This window comes from Chenopodium quinoa, unplaced genomic scaffold (genome assembly GCF_001683475.1).
Source record: "Chenopodium quinoa cultivar QQ74 unplaced genomic scaffold, ASM168347v1, whole genome shotgun sequence".
In the NCBI taxonomy this organism is placed as follows: domain Eukaryota; kingdom Viridiplantae; phylum Streptophyta; class Magnoliopsida; order Caryophyllales; family Amaranthaceae; genus Chenopodium; species Chenopodium quinoa.
In genome coordinates, this window is record NW_018743920.1 from 3,266,559 (window position 1) to 3,284,295 (window position 17,737).

At 34.0% G+C, this 17,737-nt stretch overlaps 3 protein-coding genes across 3 annotated transcripts; 2 read left to right on the plus strand and 1 right to left on the minus strand.

Moving 5' to 3' along the window:
* The first annotated feature begins 1,893 nt into the window (after window positions 1-1,893).
* LOC110687949 (probable mitochondrial adenine nucleotide transporter BTL1) lies at window positions 1,894-4,877 on the plus strand. The gene is made up of 6 exons (XM_021864600.1): window positions 1,894-1,920; window positions 2,111-2,236; window positions 2,471-2,565; window positions 3,278-3,611; window positions 3,887-4,124; window positions 4,373-4,877. Exons 1-6 carry the CDS (start codon window positions 1,894-1,896, stop codon window positions 4,621-4,623), a joined length of 1,071 nt encoding a protein of 356 aa, XP_021720292.1. The 3' UTR covers window positions 4,624-4,877.
* A 332-nt stretch (window positions 4,878-5,209) lies between these two features.
* On the minus strand, window positions 5,210-7,739 carry LOC110687950 (reticulon-like protein B22). The gene is made up of 4 exons (XM_021864601.1): window positions 7,430-7,739; window positions 6,874-7,015; window positions 6,346-6,415; window positions 5,210-5,503 (listed from the first exon to the last, which is right to left on the minus strand). The coding sequence occupies exons 1-4, from the start codon at window positions 7,624-7,626 to the stop codon at window positions 5,394-5,396; spliced, it is 519 nt and encodes a 172-aa protein (XP_021720293.1). The 5' UTR covers window positions 7,627-7,739; the 3' UTR covers window positions 5,210-5,393.
* Window positions 7,740-8,363: 624 nt separating this feature from the next.
* LOC110687605 (spidroin-1-like) lies at window positions 8,364-9,925 on the plus strand. The gene is made up of 2 exons (XM_021864245.1): window positions 8,364-8,634; window positions 9,357-9,925. Exons 1-2 carry the CDS (start codon window positions 8,556-8,558, stop codon window positions 9,848-9,850), a joined length of 573 nt encoding a protein of 190 aa, XP_021719937.1. The 5' UTR covers window positions 8,364-8,555; the 3' UTR covers window positions 9,851-9,925.
* The last annotated feature ends 7,812 nt before the right edge of the window (window positions 9,926-17,737 follow it).

The following is a 17,737-nucleotide window of genomic DNA, read 5'->3' on the forward strand; positions in this document are numbered from 1 at the left end:
GTGATGAAATCAATTTTTTTGGTTTTTTTTTGGGTGTTATATACTCCCTTCGTCCTATAATACTTGACACAATTACCATTTTCGTCCGTCCCAAAAACACTTGACACGTTACTAAATATGAAATGAGACCACTAATAATTTTTTTTTTACTATACTCTCTTTGGTATCACAAACCCCAAAACCTAATTAAATCCTACATTTTTTCTCTCATCACCACCCCCACCTTTTGTTTTTCTTACAATATAAAAATACAAAAGAGAATCCTTTATATAATAAACAAATATTTTAAATGGACTCACTTGTAATTTTCTTAAACTACGTTCCACCACAACGTCCCAAATATTATGGGACAGAGGGAGTAATAAAAGTTTTTTTTGTGGTGTTATGGTCCATTTTTCATCTTTTTGTGATGTTATAAGTCAAAAAATCTTTTTTTTTAATAAATTGATGACATTTGTCATGCAATGAAAAACATATGGAGGAGACCATCACGTGTCATGTATACTTTGTTTGGAACACCTTTTAATATATTGTATAGATGAAAAACACATGGAGGAGAGCACCACGTGTCACGTATATTTTGTTTCAAATGCCTTTTAATGTATAATAAATATAAATATAATATAGATGAAAAAACATATGAAGGAGAGCCCGACGCGACACATATACTTTATTTGGAACGCCTTTTAATATATCGTATAGATAAAAAAACACATGGAGTAGAGCGCCATGTAACACGTATACTTTGTTTGGAACGCCTTTTTATATATAGTATAGAAAAATTTGTGTCTTGGAAAGGTACTTGTAATTACCAATTCAATACATGCTTGCATTATTTTATCTTCAAAATTAATCATTTTGAATGTAATAAAAAAACCTTTTTGATTACGATAGGGCATATGTCACCCAGATTCCTTACTAGATACCTACACGATGGCATCAGAGTTGTATGTAGTTGTAGACCAATCGAGCAAGGATTGTCATTCTAGTCCTAGCCTCCTAGGATAGGTAATGCCCCTTCTTAAGAACCATAAAGAGTAAGCTTAAGGAAGTTTAAAAATCACTAAAATAATAGTAATTAGCAAGTCATGAAATTGTCTATTTTTATTTTTTATTTTTTTTATATTGTAAGATACGAGAGGTTTCCACCCTATCACAGGAATGAGGGGGATGAGGATCGAACCCCCAACTACTTGGGGAGGGGGGGGAGATGGAGGGACTAACCGTCGCTCTATCTCCTATGTCCTCTCATAAAATTGTCTATTTACAGAAGGAGAAAATGACAGTTTTATTTCTTTATAAAATATAAAGATGCATTTTTTTAAATACGAACATATATCCATTCCTACCAAACAAACACATTTCCGTCAAACTCAAAAAGATTCATTCGAAATTCAACTCCAAATCAACAATCACCAATTTGTAAATTGTGACTTATCTCAAAATATCTCATGCAAAAAATATCAGAAAAAAGCATCCAACTAAAAAAAAGTGCAAAAGAGATGCTCATAAGTTGCTCTCCTCCCGTGTCACTCTACTGCACAATTTCCAGACTACAGGCGTTACTTTCTTACCATCAACAACAAACCAAAACAAGGGTGCGGGGTGCGGCACCTGGTCCAACGTTGTCGGTCCCACTTGAATCCCATAAAATTCGTCAAACTTTTTTTGTTTTTCCAGATTTTCTCAAAAAATTTTAAGCCCAACAAAAATAACCCCATAAACCCTAAAAAAAAAAAAAAGCAAATAAAAATAGTTTCTTTGACAGTTCTTCTCAATTTCCCCCCCTTTCGCACCTCTTCAACTCACTGAAGAGGGAGCGACCAACATATCCTTTTTTTCTTTGATTTTCCTTTCTTTCTTTCTTTTTTTTTTTTTTCCAATTTATTTCAAATGATCCAAAAATCCCCATCTTCTCAGGTATGTCCTACAATCTGTCTGTTTTCTAAAGTTTTGATTTTGATTTTTTTGTCTGTTATTTTTTTTTTCTATTTATTTTAATTGTGTTTTGCTGAAATGGGTATTTGTAGAATTGATTGATGATATCTGGGGATATTTATTTTTAAAAAAACTTTATTTTATAATAATGGGTATAGAATTGAATTTGCAGAATAACAAGCAGTTGGTATTTGGGGATGTCCATGGAGCTGTTTTGCTTCCTAGAGAGATGGAGCTTGAAAAAGCCCAGAATTTGGACCTTAAATTTCAAGTTCCTGACATTGGCAAAGCGTTTCAGGTATATTTAATTATGTACGTATTTCTTTCGAATTTATTCAAGCTTAAAGAGGTTTAATTTGGTTTGGTTGCAAATGTATGTGATGAAATTGGACATTGAGTAAGATTTTATCTGCTGTTTCATCATGCATGAATAGATATCTTTCAATTGTTTAGCATTTGACACCAAATTCGCTGTCTGTTTAGTTGAATTGATGTATGTAATTGACTGAAATGCTGATATAATGTGGCTCAGGATTTTATTGGAACCAGAGAAGTAGGTGAGTTTCTTAGTGGTGCTCTTGCAGGAGCAATGACAAAGGCTGTTTTAGCACCGCTTGAAACTATCAGGTTTGCTTTCGTTTCGAATAATCTTCATGTTTTAATTGCTTTTGGCTCGTATATTGTATACATTGGTTTTGTTCTTCCTGAATGCAATGTTAAAGGATGCATGCAAGTTTGGCAAAATGTGTTGGAAACTGTTTTGGACATTAATGACAATCTGTGACTTGAAGTTTCTTATTCTTACTTGCATGTTTCATTTCATCTGACATTAGAATTGACCCTCTTTATTCAGCATGAAAACTTATCAACATGGTCTCCTGTAAATTGCAAGAACTGCATGATACCACATGTCCACATGATGCAAATTAATCTGTCCTGCATGCTGAAACCTGTATTGTCTTTTATTAAAATTGTGATGCCACTCTTCATCTGTTTCTTAGATTTTGTGTTTGGATTTTTTAATGAACTTGTGTGCATGTAAGCGTTTTGCATGTCTTCGCCAGATATTTATTTACTCTGCTTGAAGATTGTAGCAGGATTGTAAATTAGATGCTGTTTATAAGTCCACAACTTGATCTGAATTTATAGTTTTCGGCTTGTTGTCCATAATTTTTGCTATCAGAGATTTTTGACTCAGCAGTTAATTTTCTTGATGGGTAAAGGTGTTGAATACTGAGGCAATTGAATTGTACTTCCTTGGTTGCAATGAGTATTTGCTGTTTCAAATTTTAAGTGTCTAATCTGGCTGTGCTCTGGCCTTTTAACATCATGATATCAGGACAAGAATGGTCGTTGGTGTTGGGTCTAGAAGTATACCTGGAAGCTTTATTGAGGTCGTTCAGCAGCACGGGTGGCAAGGTCTCTGGGCAGGAAATACTATTAACATGCTGCGCATAGTCCCTACTCAAGCAATCGAGCTGGGAACATTTGAGTGGGTCAAGCGAACAATGACATCGACCCAAGAGAAATGGATCCGCGATGGAGATCCTAAGCTTCAATTTGGCGATATCACTTTGACCATTCCTCTCTCATGGCTGTCTCCAGTTGGCCTGGCAGGTGCTTCTGCTGGTATTGCTGGCACACTTGCTTGCCATCCTCTGGAAGTTGTTAAGGTATCTAAACTGAAGGCTTGCCGTCTGTTTTATTATCTTCTCCTCTGATCTTTCTATTTGTTTATTGACATAAACGTGAAAAGTCATCATCTTAATTGATAAGCATATTAGAAAGCCACTTCTTTTTTATTCTTCGATTTGATTGGGGGGATATGGTGAAGAATGCTGTTGTTCTTGAATACGTGGGGAATTTGTTTGATGTTTTCAATATGCCACATATTATTCTTTGATGTTTGCTCTGTAAATAACATTGGTTGTTGGCTTCCTTATGGCAGGATCGATTGACTGTGAGACCTGAGGATTACCCTAATTTAACAGTTGCTCTTGGTAAAATTTACAAAGATGGAGGTGTTCGTGCCTTGTATTCTGGTCTTGCTCCAACCCTTGTGGGGATGCTCCCATATAGCACATGCTATTATTTCATGTATGACAAGTTAAAGACGTCTTACTGTGTTGCAAAGGATAAGAAAAGGCTGAACCGTGTTGAGATGCTTTTGCTTGGAGCTGTTTCAGGTGAAACACTAGACTCCATTTTTTATTTTTGTTACATAAATGCTCTTGAGCTTATTTTGTGCTTTTCTATTGTTGAGAGATCATTCCATGCCATGATAAGCTAGTTCTTATAATTTTTATTTAGATGATAGGCATTTATGTGGTTAGTTAACTTTGTTCAGTCTTGCTTTGTATGATATATATTCATGTTAGGCCACCCCAAATCATTTTGGGACTAAGGCTTTATTGTTGTTGTTGTATTTTGGTAGGTCTTACAGCAAGTACAATTAGCTTTCCCCTTGAGGTTGCTCGGAAAAGGTTGATGGTGGGAGCACTACAAGGCAAATGCCCTCCAAATATGGCTGCAGCACTTGCAGAAGTAATTCGGGAAGAAGGTGTAATGGGGCTTTATAGAGGTTGGGGAGCAAGTACTTTGAAAGTCATGCCAAACTCAGGCATCACCTGGATGTTTTATGAAGCCTGGAAAGACATATTACTACTTGAAAGACGCCATTTATAAGCATCTTAAAAACCCTCGTCCCCTGTTTTAAGAGGAGATGATATATGATAATGTTCTTTTGCTTCAATTAGAATTTTGCTCATTGGCCCTCTATTACAACCATATTGAGAGGCTGTGTATCATTTAAAAGGAGAGAAATCTAATTATCTAGGTTCTTTAGGATTTAGGAGTTCGAAGCACATCGACTGAGCTACTAATCTTGTGTCGGCTTAAACTTTGTTAATTAATGAAGAAATTCTGTGAAACTACTCTAATGACTATGTTTCTTGAAGCACAATTACCCGTGGCCTACCTCACCGTGTTTGGGGGATATATTCCTCTTGTTTACCGTTGAAAGGTTAAACTTCATTAATGTTGAGCTTCGTTTGTCACTGTCGTACATAGTTCAATTGTATTGACATCATCAGTAAAGACATTGCAATTCAGTAGCAGAATTAGCATGTTTTAATAAATTTGCGGAAGACAGTTGGAATAACTATGATTTCCTCCAAATCTAATTAGCTTTTCGACTTGTGAGCATTGAAGACACATATGGAGTATGAACACTTCTCGCTTTGTTCCAAAATAAACGAAGGCATTTATTTCATAAACACAATCAATTTAACAATTGCTACCATTTACCAAAATTGTGACACATACAACTAAAATTGAATGAAAGCTACAATTAGTACACCAGTAATTGGTACAATATTCATATACAGGTATGGCAGAGGGGTATTGTTGGTGTTGTATACAGGAATGTCAGAGGAACGAGGCCTGCTGTATACATACTAATCCTGTATTTCTACTGCACCCTCTCTTCTTGCTAAATACTGAGATAGTTGACTACTGAGCGGCAGTGAGCTCTCGACAAACATGTAGAGGCAAAATAAACACAAACCTAAATGAAAATAGCACCATAAGTTAGCTACGCAATAAACGTGATCTGGATGTAACCAATACAAACACAATGGTAAGGGTGACCAGTAGTTAGTCACAGCACTAATTGGCAAACAAAATCAACAAGGAAGAGCAGGGAAAAAAAGTACTCCGTAATGAGTTGACGACTGGGGAAAAATGAGTAGCATACACCATGTACATTGTACAATCCTTTGGCACACAGAATAGAGATTTAAAAGGTGATTAAAAAATGTAAGTTGATTTGTGCTAGTATGACACGTAATCATGCTCTAAGCCTCAAACCAAACAAGCACATATTCTGATCTTAAAAAGCCTAAAATCAGTCTGTAGCATGTACCCAAGAAACCTAAGTATTGGACTCTGAATGGAGTAAGCAACCCAAGTGGGTGCAAGTCATCAAAAGTAAAACTACAATCAAGGGCATAAAGAAAGCATGATGAAAGGCCACCCAATGATGTTACATAGCCATGGCTGGGAAAGCAATTCCAAAGACCAGACTGAGGACAGTGAAATTTGCAAATATACATCCCAAATACCTGCCTAAATGGTCCCTAATGAAACTGAAAAGTATAACCAGCCAGGAAGCCAGTGATGATCTTGTAAGATGCAAATAGCAATAGCAATAGCAATAGCAATTTATTAGAAACTTACGACTACTGCATATTTAATAGAAAACACCAGCACATCAGATGTTCATTTTCAAATCAACAATGCAGAGTCACTCTTTAATTTGAAACTTGCAACAAAGAATAAACATTAACTTGCATAAAAATTTACCAATTGAAGCACATAATGCATAAGGAAACGGGTAAAGGAAAGTACCAGCATAAGCAACTGTCACCCCAGAGACGATCCTTCCCAGAACTGACAGAAAGTAAAGACTGACAACCACCTGCAAGACACACAAGACGATTATGAAGTACCAATCTGTGACACCAAATTCTTCTCTAAACATCCATATCAGATCACAATTCACAAACGTGGCAACTAATACTAGGTCCATCACATGGTCAAGACAGATTTATTAGAGCAACTTGAAGAAATACAGCATCCATAACAACATTTACTAAGACTGAAAACAACAAAACATAACATGTAATAAGAGTAAAATTGATCTTCCATATTTCTACGGACACAGGTATGTTCTGGTATCACACAGTTAATGTCATAAGGTTCACAATCATAATAAGAACAAGACTCTTAAAAGAGAATGCACATCCCATTTTTGCCCCACTATTGACAAATTCTGAGAAATACAAGCAATAAGAAAACTTTATACAATGCATATGAATGTGAATCAGCATAACCAAGAAGAAGTCCAAGAGGCACATAAGACTAAGAATTATATACCCGAACAAAGAGCCTCTTATCATGACCCGTAGCCGCGACTCGAAGAACAGACTCAGCAGCCCCGACAGTGTTAGCCAAACACGCAAAGATACTGTTGGCAGTGTCTTGTGAAATCTGCCATTCTAATGGATCCACTGGTACCCTGCATTTCCACAGAGTACAATAAAAATACAATCCAAACCCAAAAACACTACCCTTTCAACAATTATTTCCAAATATTCCATTCCATATCACCAAAAAAAAAAAAAAAAAAAAAAATCAAAAACCCAATTCTTGAATTCAAATGTAAAAACTTCCCAAAAAATATTAAAATTATGAAGATCAACTACAAGAAAACTTCAAAGGGTTCACATAACAGCATCAAAAAATATTAAACCCCACATGATCGCCCTCATTAATAAGAAACCAAAACCCTAAAAAGATATCTCGAAATGGGTAATTCAATTAAACAAAAACCCAGTTGAAATAACAATCAAAATTGGGGAAAACAACAAAAACCCAACAAGAAAAAAAATGGGGAAATCACAAAATTAATGAAAAAGAAGAAATCACATACGAAATGTTGAAATGGCGGAAGAGGAGTCCGAGAATGGCGAGAGAGCAGAGAATAACGAGGAAGACATCGGAAAGAAGAGAGAGAAAACTGGAATTGCGGAAACAACAATGGTAATAAATCAATGTTCCGCTAATTAGCAAAACAATTGCTTTTCCTCCTTGTTGGCTTTGATGTTGCTGCACATCGTCGTCTTCCATTTTTCTCTCACTTTGATCAAATTTGGGGATTTTTCAGTTTCTTTCTGGTAAGGTTTGCCGGTTTAGGGGGTTTTTAGCACTTTTTTTGGCTTTCTAAAGTTGCCTTCTTTAAATACTTTCATTATGATAGATTAGGTGATCTTTAAAAAAAAAAAAAGGTAAATTTATTATCAAAGTGATTTTTTTGACACTAGAGTGCAATTTTCAATTTTCACTCCGTCACTTATATGTGTGTCAAAATTAGTTTTCAGTTTACCACGTAAATACTGATAAGAGTATAACGTATTGTAGAAGTGATGCACTCTCTTTGTTACTTGTTATTGCATTGTGGAAACTTAGAAAGTTAAACATTCCAAGAAGTCAATCTAACTAGATTCAAATACAATTTTGGTTATGTATTAATCACAAAATGTGGTTGAAACATACATAGTAGTGTATGGGTGAATCAAAAGTGTAACCAAAGCCATATTTAGACAATATTTGAATAAAAAAATTATTTCACCTTAAGTGGATTATACTTCGTACGAATATATCATATGAAAGGATGGATGGATCTACAATAGGTTCATTTTCTGAAAACATTGTTTAATGTTAGAGATTCCATCACTCTCAACTTCTCAAGTCTCATGTCTCAATAGAAATTACCAAATTTCTAAACAACAAAATTACCAAATTATTTATCTTCCCTATACAAAAATATAAATTTATCTCCTAATTAAAGTGTTAAAGATATAGGATAAACTTTGACAGCCACTTAAAATTCGAGATAATTTAGGCTTGAGGATTGTATATATTATTTATTAGTCTTTGTTAAAATTCCTGTTTTTTTTTTTTCTTATTTGCAATTTTCCCTAAAAATTACCCGTTAGATCGAAAAACTTCTCCACTCTAAACTTTGACCAAAAAAAAAAGAAAAAGAAAAACAGAAGATGAGAATCTTTGCGATTATTTTGGTTCTTCTTTTGCAGTTTCAGCTTCTCGTAATTACTACCAACTGCTCCAGTCTAGGTAACAAATACAGTATTTACTACTTCATTCGTATCTGTTTCCTTTAATTTATTATTTAATTTGTTATTCTTGTTGCAATTAAGATTTTCTTTACATGAATTTGCTGCAAATTCAAGATACTACGGCATTTTTCGTTACAATTACGGTGTTCTCAGTTTTAGAGGGTACGTATAAGAGAGTTTGTGGGAGATGAGCCAAAGAAACTTGTTACGAAGTTAACCCTAATTTGTGAATAGCTCTATAATAGTTAACACTTGTCAATCAAACAAGATCCGAGAATATATAATAATGTATATGTATATCCTATTTTTGTCACAATAGTAAAGATGCAAAGTGAATTATTACAATTTAAGAGTGTTTTTTTTTTTAAAAAAAAAAAAAAATCACTTTTAACTAAAAACTTTGCCATGTGGCGATTATATGTATAATAATCGCTAGGATGTACAAATCTTCTTATTTGAAAATATAATGCTTCATCCTAGAGTATTGAGTAATTTATGTTGCATTGTTAGTGAGATATTAAAAAGATACGTAGTACAAATTTCAAATTATGTACAAGTGTTACAATGATGGTATGATGTAAAAAGAGTGCGTGGAACCATTGCATCGTATTGTAATTTGATATTTGAATCAAAATTACAATCATGTAATCTGATTAACCATTCCCATTGTTAGTTTATCAAATAAATTTTAATTCTTATTGCATTATACATGTCAAACAGAAATACAGGAAGAACATAACCACATGAAGGTTGTGGAAAATAAGCAGGTGTATATTGCAGCACTCCGTAAGATTGGAGGTAGGGGAATAACAGGTACTCACGCCAGTAGAGGTGGTCACGGTCTTGGCGAAGGAGCCTCAACAACTAAGGATGAAGTTGCAACTGTAGGTGGACTCCGAAACAGTAAATTTGTTGATGTAGATGTTGTGGCTGCAGGAGCTGGAATCGCAGCTGCAGAAGAAGCTGCAATCGCGGCTGGAGAAGGAGCTGCAGTCGCGGCTGCAGGAGAAGCTGCAGAAGGAGCTGCAGCCGCGGCTGCAGGAGAAGCTGCAGAAGGGGCTCATACTGCTGCCAATACGGCTGCTGCCACTGCGGCTGCTGCTACAGCTTCCGTGGCCAGTGAAGCAAGATCAATTAGTCCAAATGCACCCTTTGGGCTCACTCTTTGTCTAGTTTTAGCATCCAGTGGATTATTATTGCTTCCTGAGTTTTAGATTTAAGCCTAGCTACTAGCATGTGCTGACTAATAGTGAGTTAATTTTATATTTTTTCCGTTGATGGTTTTTCAAATGATGAAAATAATCTTAAAGACTTAAAATTGTTCCTAAGAAATTAATATTTTCATTAATGTTTTATATATTACGCGTGAATATACAAATGCTGAATACAAGCCCTCCTAATGTAACGTAGTAATTAGAATAGGTTTTATGATTGAAAGTTATTTCTGAACCAATCAAGTATACACTCACTTTTTCTATTTTGTAATTTTTTAAAGGTATCTCATTTTAAAATTTGCACAATTTCATATGTACCACTTTGACTATTATTTGTACTTTATATAATAGTATGTATAAGATTAATATAGACATATGGATACTTATTAGTTGGATGAAAAAGCATTGTCCACGAACCATGTTTAACTAAGGAGGTTCTACACGCCACTTGCAAGCGCATCTCCTATTAAATTTCTTAATCCGAGACACAAGTTCATCCATCTTTCTTAATCCGAGACCTAAGTTTCTTAGGATTAACCAGACAAAATTGTTGAAGATCAGAGATTACTACGAGTAAGTCAAGGAAGTTCAGTGTAAACTATTCATTATATTCTTGTAATAATCTTATCCTTACTTCTAGTAGTTATCGCCTTATCGGTGCATATCTCATAGATTATATTACTATATACTAAACTTAAGATGTTTATCTAGTATGTATATGCTTTAAATAGAAAGCGTATAATCTAATATTATTATATAAATAAAGTAGACATTTTTGGAGAGTATTTGGAGCGCCACGTAAGAAATATACTTATTTCGACCAATAAGAAGAAAGATTTGTATTTTATTTTTGAATTAAAAAATTATGTCGCCACCTAGATAAAAGTAACGAATTAGATTTGATATATCTAAAATTTTAATGTCACATACATTATAATCCACGAATTAAATTATTTTAATGAAAAAAATAAAATAAAAATATAGGAAAAGATAAATTTATTAATTCAATACTACGAGTATAAGAAATCCAAAAAAAATATACTAAAAAATATTTAAATGATAAACGCTTATAATAAAGTTTGATACCTATCATTATAAGATAAATTTTGATAGTATTTCTGATAAGAAATACAAATTATTCGTTAATTATAATTAAATTAAAAGTTTTGATACACGTTTTTAATAAAGTTTGATACCTATCATTATAAGATAAATTTTGATAGTATTTATGATAAGAAATACAAATTTTTCGTTAATTATAATTCAATTAAAATTTGTGATACCTACCATTATAAATTGACACATCATACGAGTATACGACACAAACAAAATTTCGTATCAATAAAAAACCCCATCAAGCGAATTTTGTGTTACTAATTTTGTGTTAATTTTTGGTCATCAATGGCCGGGTAATTTTTAGCTTAATTTTTAAAATCCTATGTTTAAATTAGTATTTCTAATTATTACTTACATTGTATAAATTTGGGATACTCAACAATTATATATTTATATTTTATTTACTAAATGTTTTTTTACATGCAGATCTAACATATCATACGACACAAATAAAATTTCGTATCAATACAAAACCCCATCAAACAAATTTTGTGTTAGTTTTAGGTCATTAATGTCCGAGTAATTTTTAAAATCTTATGTTTAAATTTATATTTGTAATTATTAGTTACATTGTATTTATTTAGGATACTTAACGATTATTTGTTTATGTAATGACATACGATTAGATGTTGTATACTTAATATATGGATGGCTTTGGTTATTTTTGGAGATGATGAAAAAATTCCAATGCATAGATTTGATTTTATATCGCAACAATTTTTCATTTATTGGTAAATATATTGATTTATTTTATATAAATGTAAAAATTTAATTTATATCAAATTTAAGTTTGGCTAACATTTCACGGTTCAATTTATCCATTGATGTAGTAGGTTGGTTGTGGACGAGGTTAGTGATTCTATCGAAATAAAAGATATAGTAAAACAATGAATAACAATTTAGGATTTAAATTATTAAAAAATTATCATTTCACATTAAAGATTTTATATAACGGAAAAAATATTATATTTACAATTTATTTATATTTAATAAATTCATTATTAATTATAGTAAAAAAAAAATATTAAACTTTTGTAATTTTGTCTGAAATTATTAAATACAATAAATCAAATAATTAAAAATCTTAGATGAAAAGACCGTGCACACACCGTGCTCAATACATCTCACTGCTAGTTGTACTGCTTTCCACACAGTCAGATAGTTGTCATCTACACACACCGTGTCTCAGGTTTTGGTCTAGTATGCTGGCTATATCCCCTCTTTCAAGCACGCTCCTAACCCATGACCCAAGTTCATGACTCTGTTTACTATTGCTGTTTTCCCTGTGATTAGCTCCAACAGAACAACCCCAAAGCTGTAAACATCGCCTTTTACATGCACCTGTCCTGTTAAATTATACCTGTAATAATCATTGTGGCATAAAAGTTTTAGCCCACTTCAATTAGTAGTGTGCAATGTATTACTTTGGTAAAAGAGTGTTAGAATATGTAAGATAGTCATCTATGAATGACTGAAATGGCTCACTTACTGAGGATCAAGATAGCCTAGTGTTCCAACAACCCTTGTTTGTAAATTTGAAACATATTCAGCTGGGAAGATTTTGGAAAACCCAAAATCAGCTACCTTTGCTCGAAATTCTTTGTTTAGAAGAATGTTAGTGGGTTTCACATCTCTATGAACTATAGGCGGGCTGCAACCATGATGCAAGTAATCCAGTCCTACATATAGAGTTACACAACAAATTTTAATATACTGAGTGATCTGATAAAAAAATCTGATTTAGAAGCAGAAACGAATGTTATCTTATATCTCTCACCCTGAGTTGTGTCGATTGCTATCTCAACTCTCTTTCTCCAGCTTATAGAGTCAGAATATTCTGTTCATAAACCACCCAAAAATTGAATTGATTGTTGTTGAAAGGAAAAAAAAAACATTTGGTTCAATTAATAAGTGCAACAGTTAGGAAAAAATAAAGGACTGTAGAAGTTTTAGGATGCAAGGTCCTACCTGAGAGAAGAGCTTTCAAGTCTCCCATGGCCATGAACTCGTAAATAAGTGCCAAGTTGGTTCCTTCTTCACAGTATCCAACGAGAGAAACCAAGTTCTTGTGAGAAATTCGACCAAGCACTTCAATCTGTGCCAAAACATTTCCTAAGGCTTTAGCTCTCATATCATACAGCATAAATGATATCAAGAGAGCATGATTCTCTATTTGGTTGCCTAATTACGAACCTCAGTGCTAAATTGCTTAGGGGCCTCGGTCTTTGAGAACACCTTGACTGCAACTTCTTTGATGCCATCTTTTAAACAACCATCATCTGTGAGTTTTGAACTTTTCTCATGTTGATTGTGGCGTTGGTCTATTATAATTTATAATTTAGTTCAATTATATTTCTATTATTTTTTTTTCAATTTTACGTGTAGGTGCATGGGGAGCTAAATGGAGCTGAAGTATAGTCACTAGTCATCTAACAAATGGTTCATATATGTTGGCGACTCTTATTCAAGTTCCGGCTTTGTGAAGATTTGGAAATTCCGGCTTATATATATGTTGACAATTTGTATTTTGGACGATTAAATTAATTATATAACTTTTATTTTTTATTAGTAGGGTATGTCATACCAAAAACAAGCAAGTAATATTTTGTAATGTACGTATTTCGCATTATAATTATTATATATAAATGATACTTTGTTTCCGTTAGTATATTTAGATTTGTACTGACTAATTATACATATATTATATTTACCATTCCATCCCCAAAAAAAAAAAAAAGTGATCAATCCGTTGCAGTAGATACATACTCCTATCATTGTATTAATTAGCTTCATCCGTTGCATTAGGTGTCAATTTCATCATAATTATTAGTCAGTACTCTATTGCCACGGATAATTTATGCCGTTGCAACAGGTATTGGTCTTATGCCACGGATCATTGATGCCGTGGCATTAGGTGTCATATGCCGTTGCAATAGACCTACTGCAACGCCAGTAGATGCCACGGTACATGGCCGTTGCATTAGGCCTAATGCCACGGATTTTGACGCCTAATGCAACGGATTTGGGGGTTGCAATAGATAAAAAATGTAGTAGTGTTTAAATAGAGAATTAAATTCAAGCAAAAATGTTTGAAAAATCAAAATACGAGTTTCTCGCTCGCCTGTTTGACATATTTACCTTTCGCAAACAAGATAGCTTAATAAGTTTGGATATGATCCTATTGAACGATGAGGTATTATATCTTTATAAATTGTTTATATTTATTAAATTTACCTTTTTAGTTTTTATTAATTAATTTTATAATTAAAACAAATTTTTTGTGATTGAGGTAGCTTAATCAAGTTATTCAATTAACTTAATTTTTTAATTTTTAATTACAGGGTGACTACTATACTTTCATGCCTCGATTAAAGCCAACTCTGTTCAACACTTTCGTCCAAAATTTATTGAACGAAAAGTTTACTCCTTAAAAAAACTTTCAATGCATAGATTTGATTTTGTACAATTATAATTTTTAGATCAATTTCGCAACAATTTTTCACTTCTGGGTAAATATATTGATTTATTTTATAAAATTGTAAAGATTAATTTTATATCAATTTTATTTTTGCTAACATTTCTGTGTTCAATTTATCCACTTTTATTAGATGGAGTAGATATGGTTGTGAATGAAATTGGTGATTCAATCGAAATAGAAGATAAATAATGGAATACATGTTTTTATTATTTTTTAATATTGATTCTTATCTATATTTATGTGTATCTAATATTTTTTTGTTATTTTTTTTAATGTTCTTATCAGAATATTAATTATGGGGAATAAATTACATAAATTAATAAAAAAATTATCCTTAACAAACAAAAGCAAATTAATCAAAATGTTATGAGTATGATCTAATTACAAAAATTATTTTTTATGTGATTTTATTTTATGTATAAAAAACCGTGCATCGCACGGACTTTCATCTAGTTCATTAATCAAATTTATGGATATGGTATTAAACCATTGAAAAAATTTCCCATTAATTTTTTTCCTTTACTTTTGCTGCTATCTTGCCTTCATTTATCCTAAATGGCCTTTTACATCAATGTCTCATTCTAAATTAAACTAAAACTACCAAACCATTCATCATTGTTTACCTCAATCATACACCTAGAAATTACATCACATGTAACATTCAATTGGAGGCACTTTAATTGGTTGATGTCCTGCTCCTCCTAAAACCATTACTATTGGAGAGATCGAGGCCCTTAACCAATTCTACATGACTTTGCGCTAAGTCAAATTAGTCTTGGAATGAGGAAAATAACTACACACATTCAGACCCAATATTTACTTTGGAATCCAGGAATCTGGTATGCTGCACCTTGTGAAACATTTAACAATTTCATTCTTGACTCTACTGCTGAAACTTCAGACCCAATATTTACTTTGGATACACACATTATCCTCTAAATCGACAATTCTGCGATAAGAAGCAGTTGATACAGCAGAATTGATAGAATAACTCATGGTACTATGTGTTAAATATGTAAATATTATGTATATATTATTCTCTAGTCAAAGGGATAACTAAAAGCGGAGGTAGTATATATTATTCTCTAGTCAAAGGGATATATTTGTTGGCTAAATATATGCCTATAGTCACGTCTAATTGATACGCTTGTATATTGTATAAATGCTGACTTTGTTAATGAGATTAATCAATGAAAATATTCCCTCATCTTTCATGGTATCAGTTGCCTAGGGCACGATTCTATTCCGCTGCATTCCTTGGTTTTCCGCCTTCCTTCATCTTCTTCTCTTCTTCTACTGCTTACTCTTTGTTCTTTCTCGGCAATTATCATGGGTGAATCAAAGTCATCGTTTCATCCGGCTCTTGCCGTCCCAAACATCAAAAACCATATTTCCATTACTCTTGAGATGGAAAATGTGCAATACTCTACATGGGCGGAATTATTCAAGATTCACGCACGATCTCATCGAGTTCTTGACCATATCATACCTCCTGCTAAGGGCAAGGAGAAAGTTCTTACTACCGAGGATGAAAAGGAACTTTGGTCAACTCTTGATGCCACGATTCTCTCGTGGATTTACTCCACCATATCGAATGATCTCTTGCACACTATTATCAAACCCAATGCTACGGCTATGGAGGTTTGGAATAGGTTGAAGGATATATTTCAAGACAATCAACATTCTCGAGCCGTCATTTACGGGTTTTTGGTTGTTTGTGTTATCCCCTTATTCCTTCTACAACTATAATAAGTTGCAACGTAGGTCTACTCCTTATGTGTTTTTGGGATTTCCTACAAACCATCATGATTCATGGCTATAAGTGTTTTGATTTATCGTCGAATAAAATCATTATTTTTCGTCACCTCTTATTTGATGAGAATGTTTTTCCGTTTGCAAAATTACAATCCCGATTATTATGATTTTCTTGATGATGGTTATTCTCCATATATCATTACCCACTTTCACAATTCTGGCCTCACGCAGTCCTCTCAAACCCAAACACATGAGCCCACTAGCCCTCCTCCTCAACCGGCCCCAGATGCATCTCCAACACAACATCAGGCCTAGCCCAATTCTCCAATCCCAGCCACGCCTCTTCCCTCCCCAGATCAGGAGCAGCGAACCCAACATTAGCAGCCTGGGCCGCATATTCTCACGGGCCCAAGTCCAGACCCAGCTCCTGTTTCTGTCCCAAACACTACCAAGCAGCCCAAGGTCGTGACTAGAAGTCAAAATGGGATTTTTAAGCCCAATCCCAAATATTCTTGTCACTCCGCGGTTGTGAGGTCTCCGATACCTCGTAATTCGGTCCGGGATTCGAATTGGAAAATGGCTATGGATGATGAATATGATGCTCTTATTAAAAATAAGATGTGGGAGTTGGTGCCTCGTCCAGCCACCTAATGTGAATGTTATTCATTTTATGTGGATTTTTACTCATAAAGTTAAGTCTAACGGTGTGTTTGAGAGGCATAAAGCCCGTTTTGTAGGTGATGGAAAGACACAACAGGTTGACATTGATTGTGGTGAGACATTTAGCCCGGTTGTGTAGCCGGCTACAATTCGTGCGGTGCTTAGTCTTTTTCTCTCAAAGGCATGGCCCATACTGTCAAGAAAAGCATGCTTTCTTGCATGGTGAGTTACAGGAGACAGTGTATATGCATCAGCCCTTGGGGTACAGGGATCGTGAGCATCCTGATTATGTTTGTCTTTTGCGTAAGTCCTTGTATGGGCTTAAGCAAGCACCCCGAGCTTGGTATAAGTGGTTTGCTAATTATGTTTTATCTTTGGGTTTCACTAACAACAGGTGTGATAATTCATTGTTTATTTACCGCAAGGGGTCCGACATGGCTTACATTTTATTATATGTGGATGATATTATTCTCACTGCTTCTTCTGATGCTCTTCGGTGTTCTATTATGGATTTGCTTAGCTCTGAGTTTGCTATGAAGGATCTTGATCCTTTAAATTATTTTCTTGGTATTGTTGTTACCCGACATCGAGGGGGTATGTTCTTGTCTCAACACGAGTATGCCGAGGAAATTATCGATCGTGCAGGAATGACATCTAGTAAGCCATCATCTACTCCGGTCGACACTAAGTCAAAGGTTAGTGCTACTTCTGGCGCTACATTTAACGATCCCACTCTTTATCGGAGTCTTACAGGGGCCCTCTAGTATCTCACTTTTACACGATCATATATTTCTTATGCCGTACAACAAGTTTGCCTTCATATGCATGATCCGAGAATTGATCATATGTCAGCTTTTAAGCGAGTAATTCACTACATA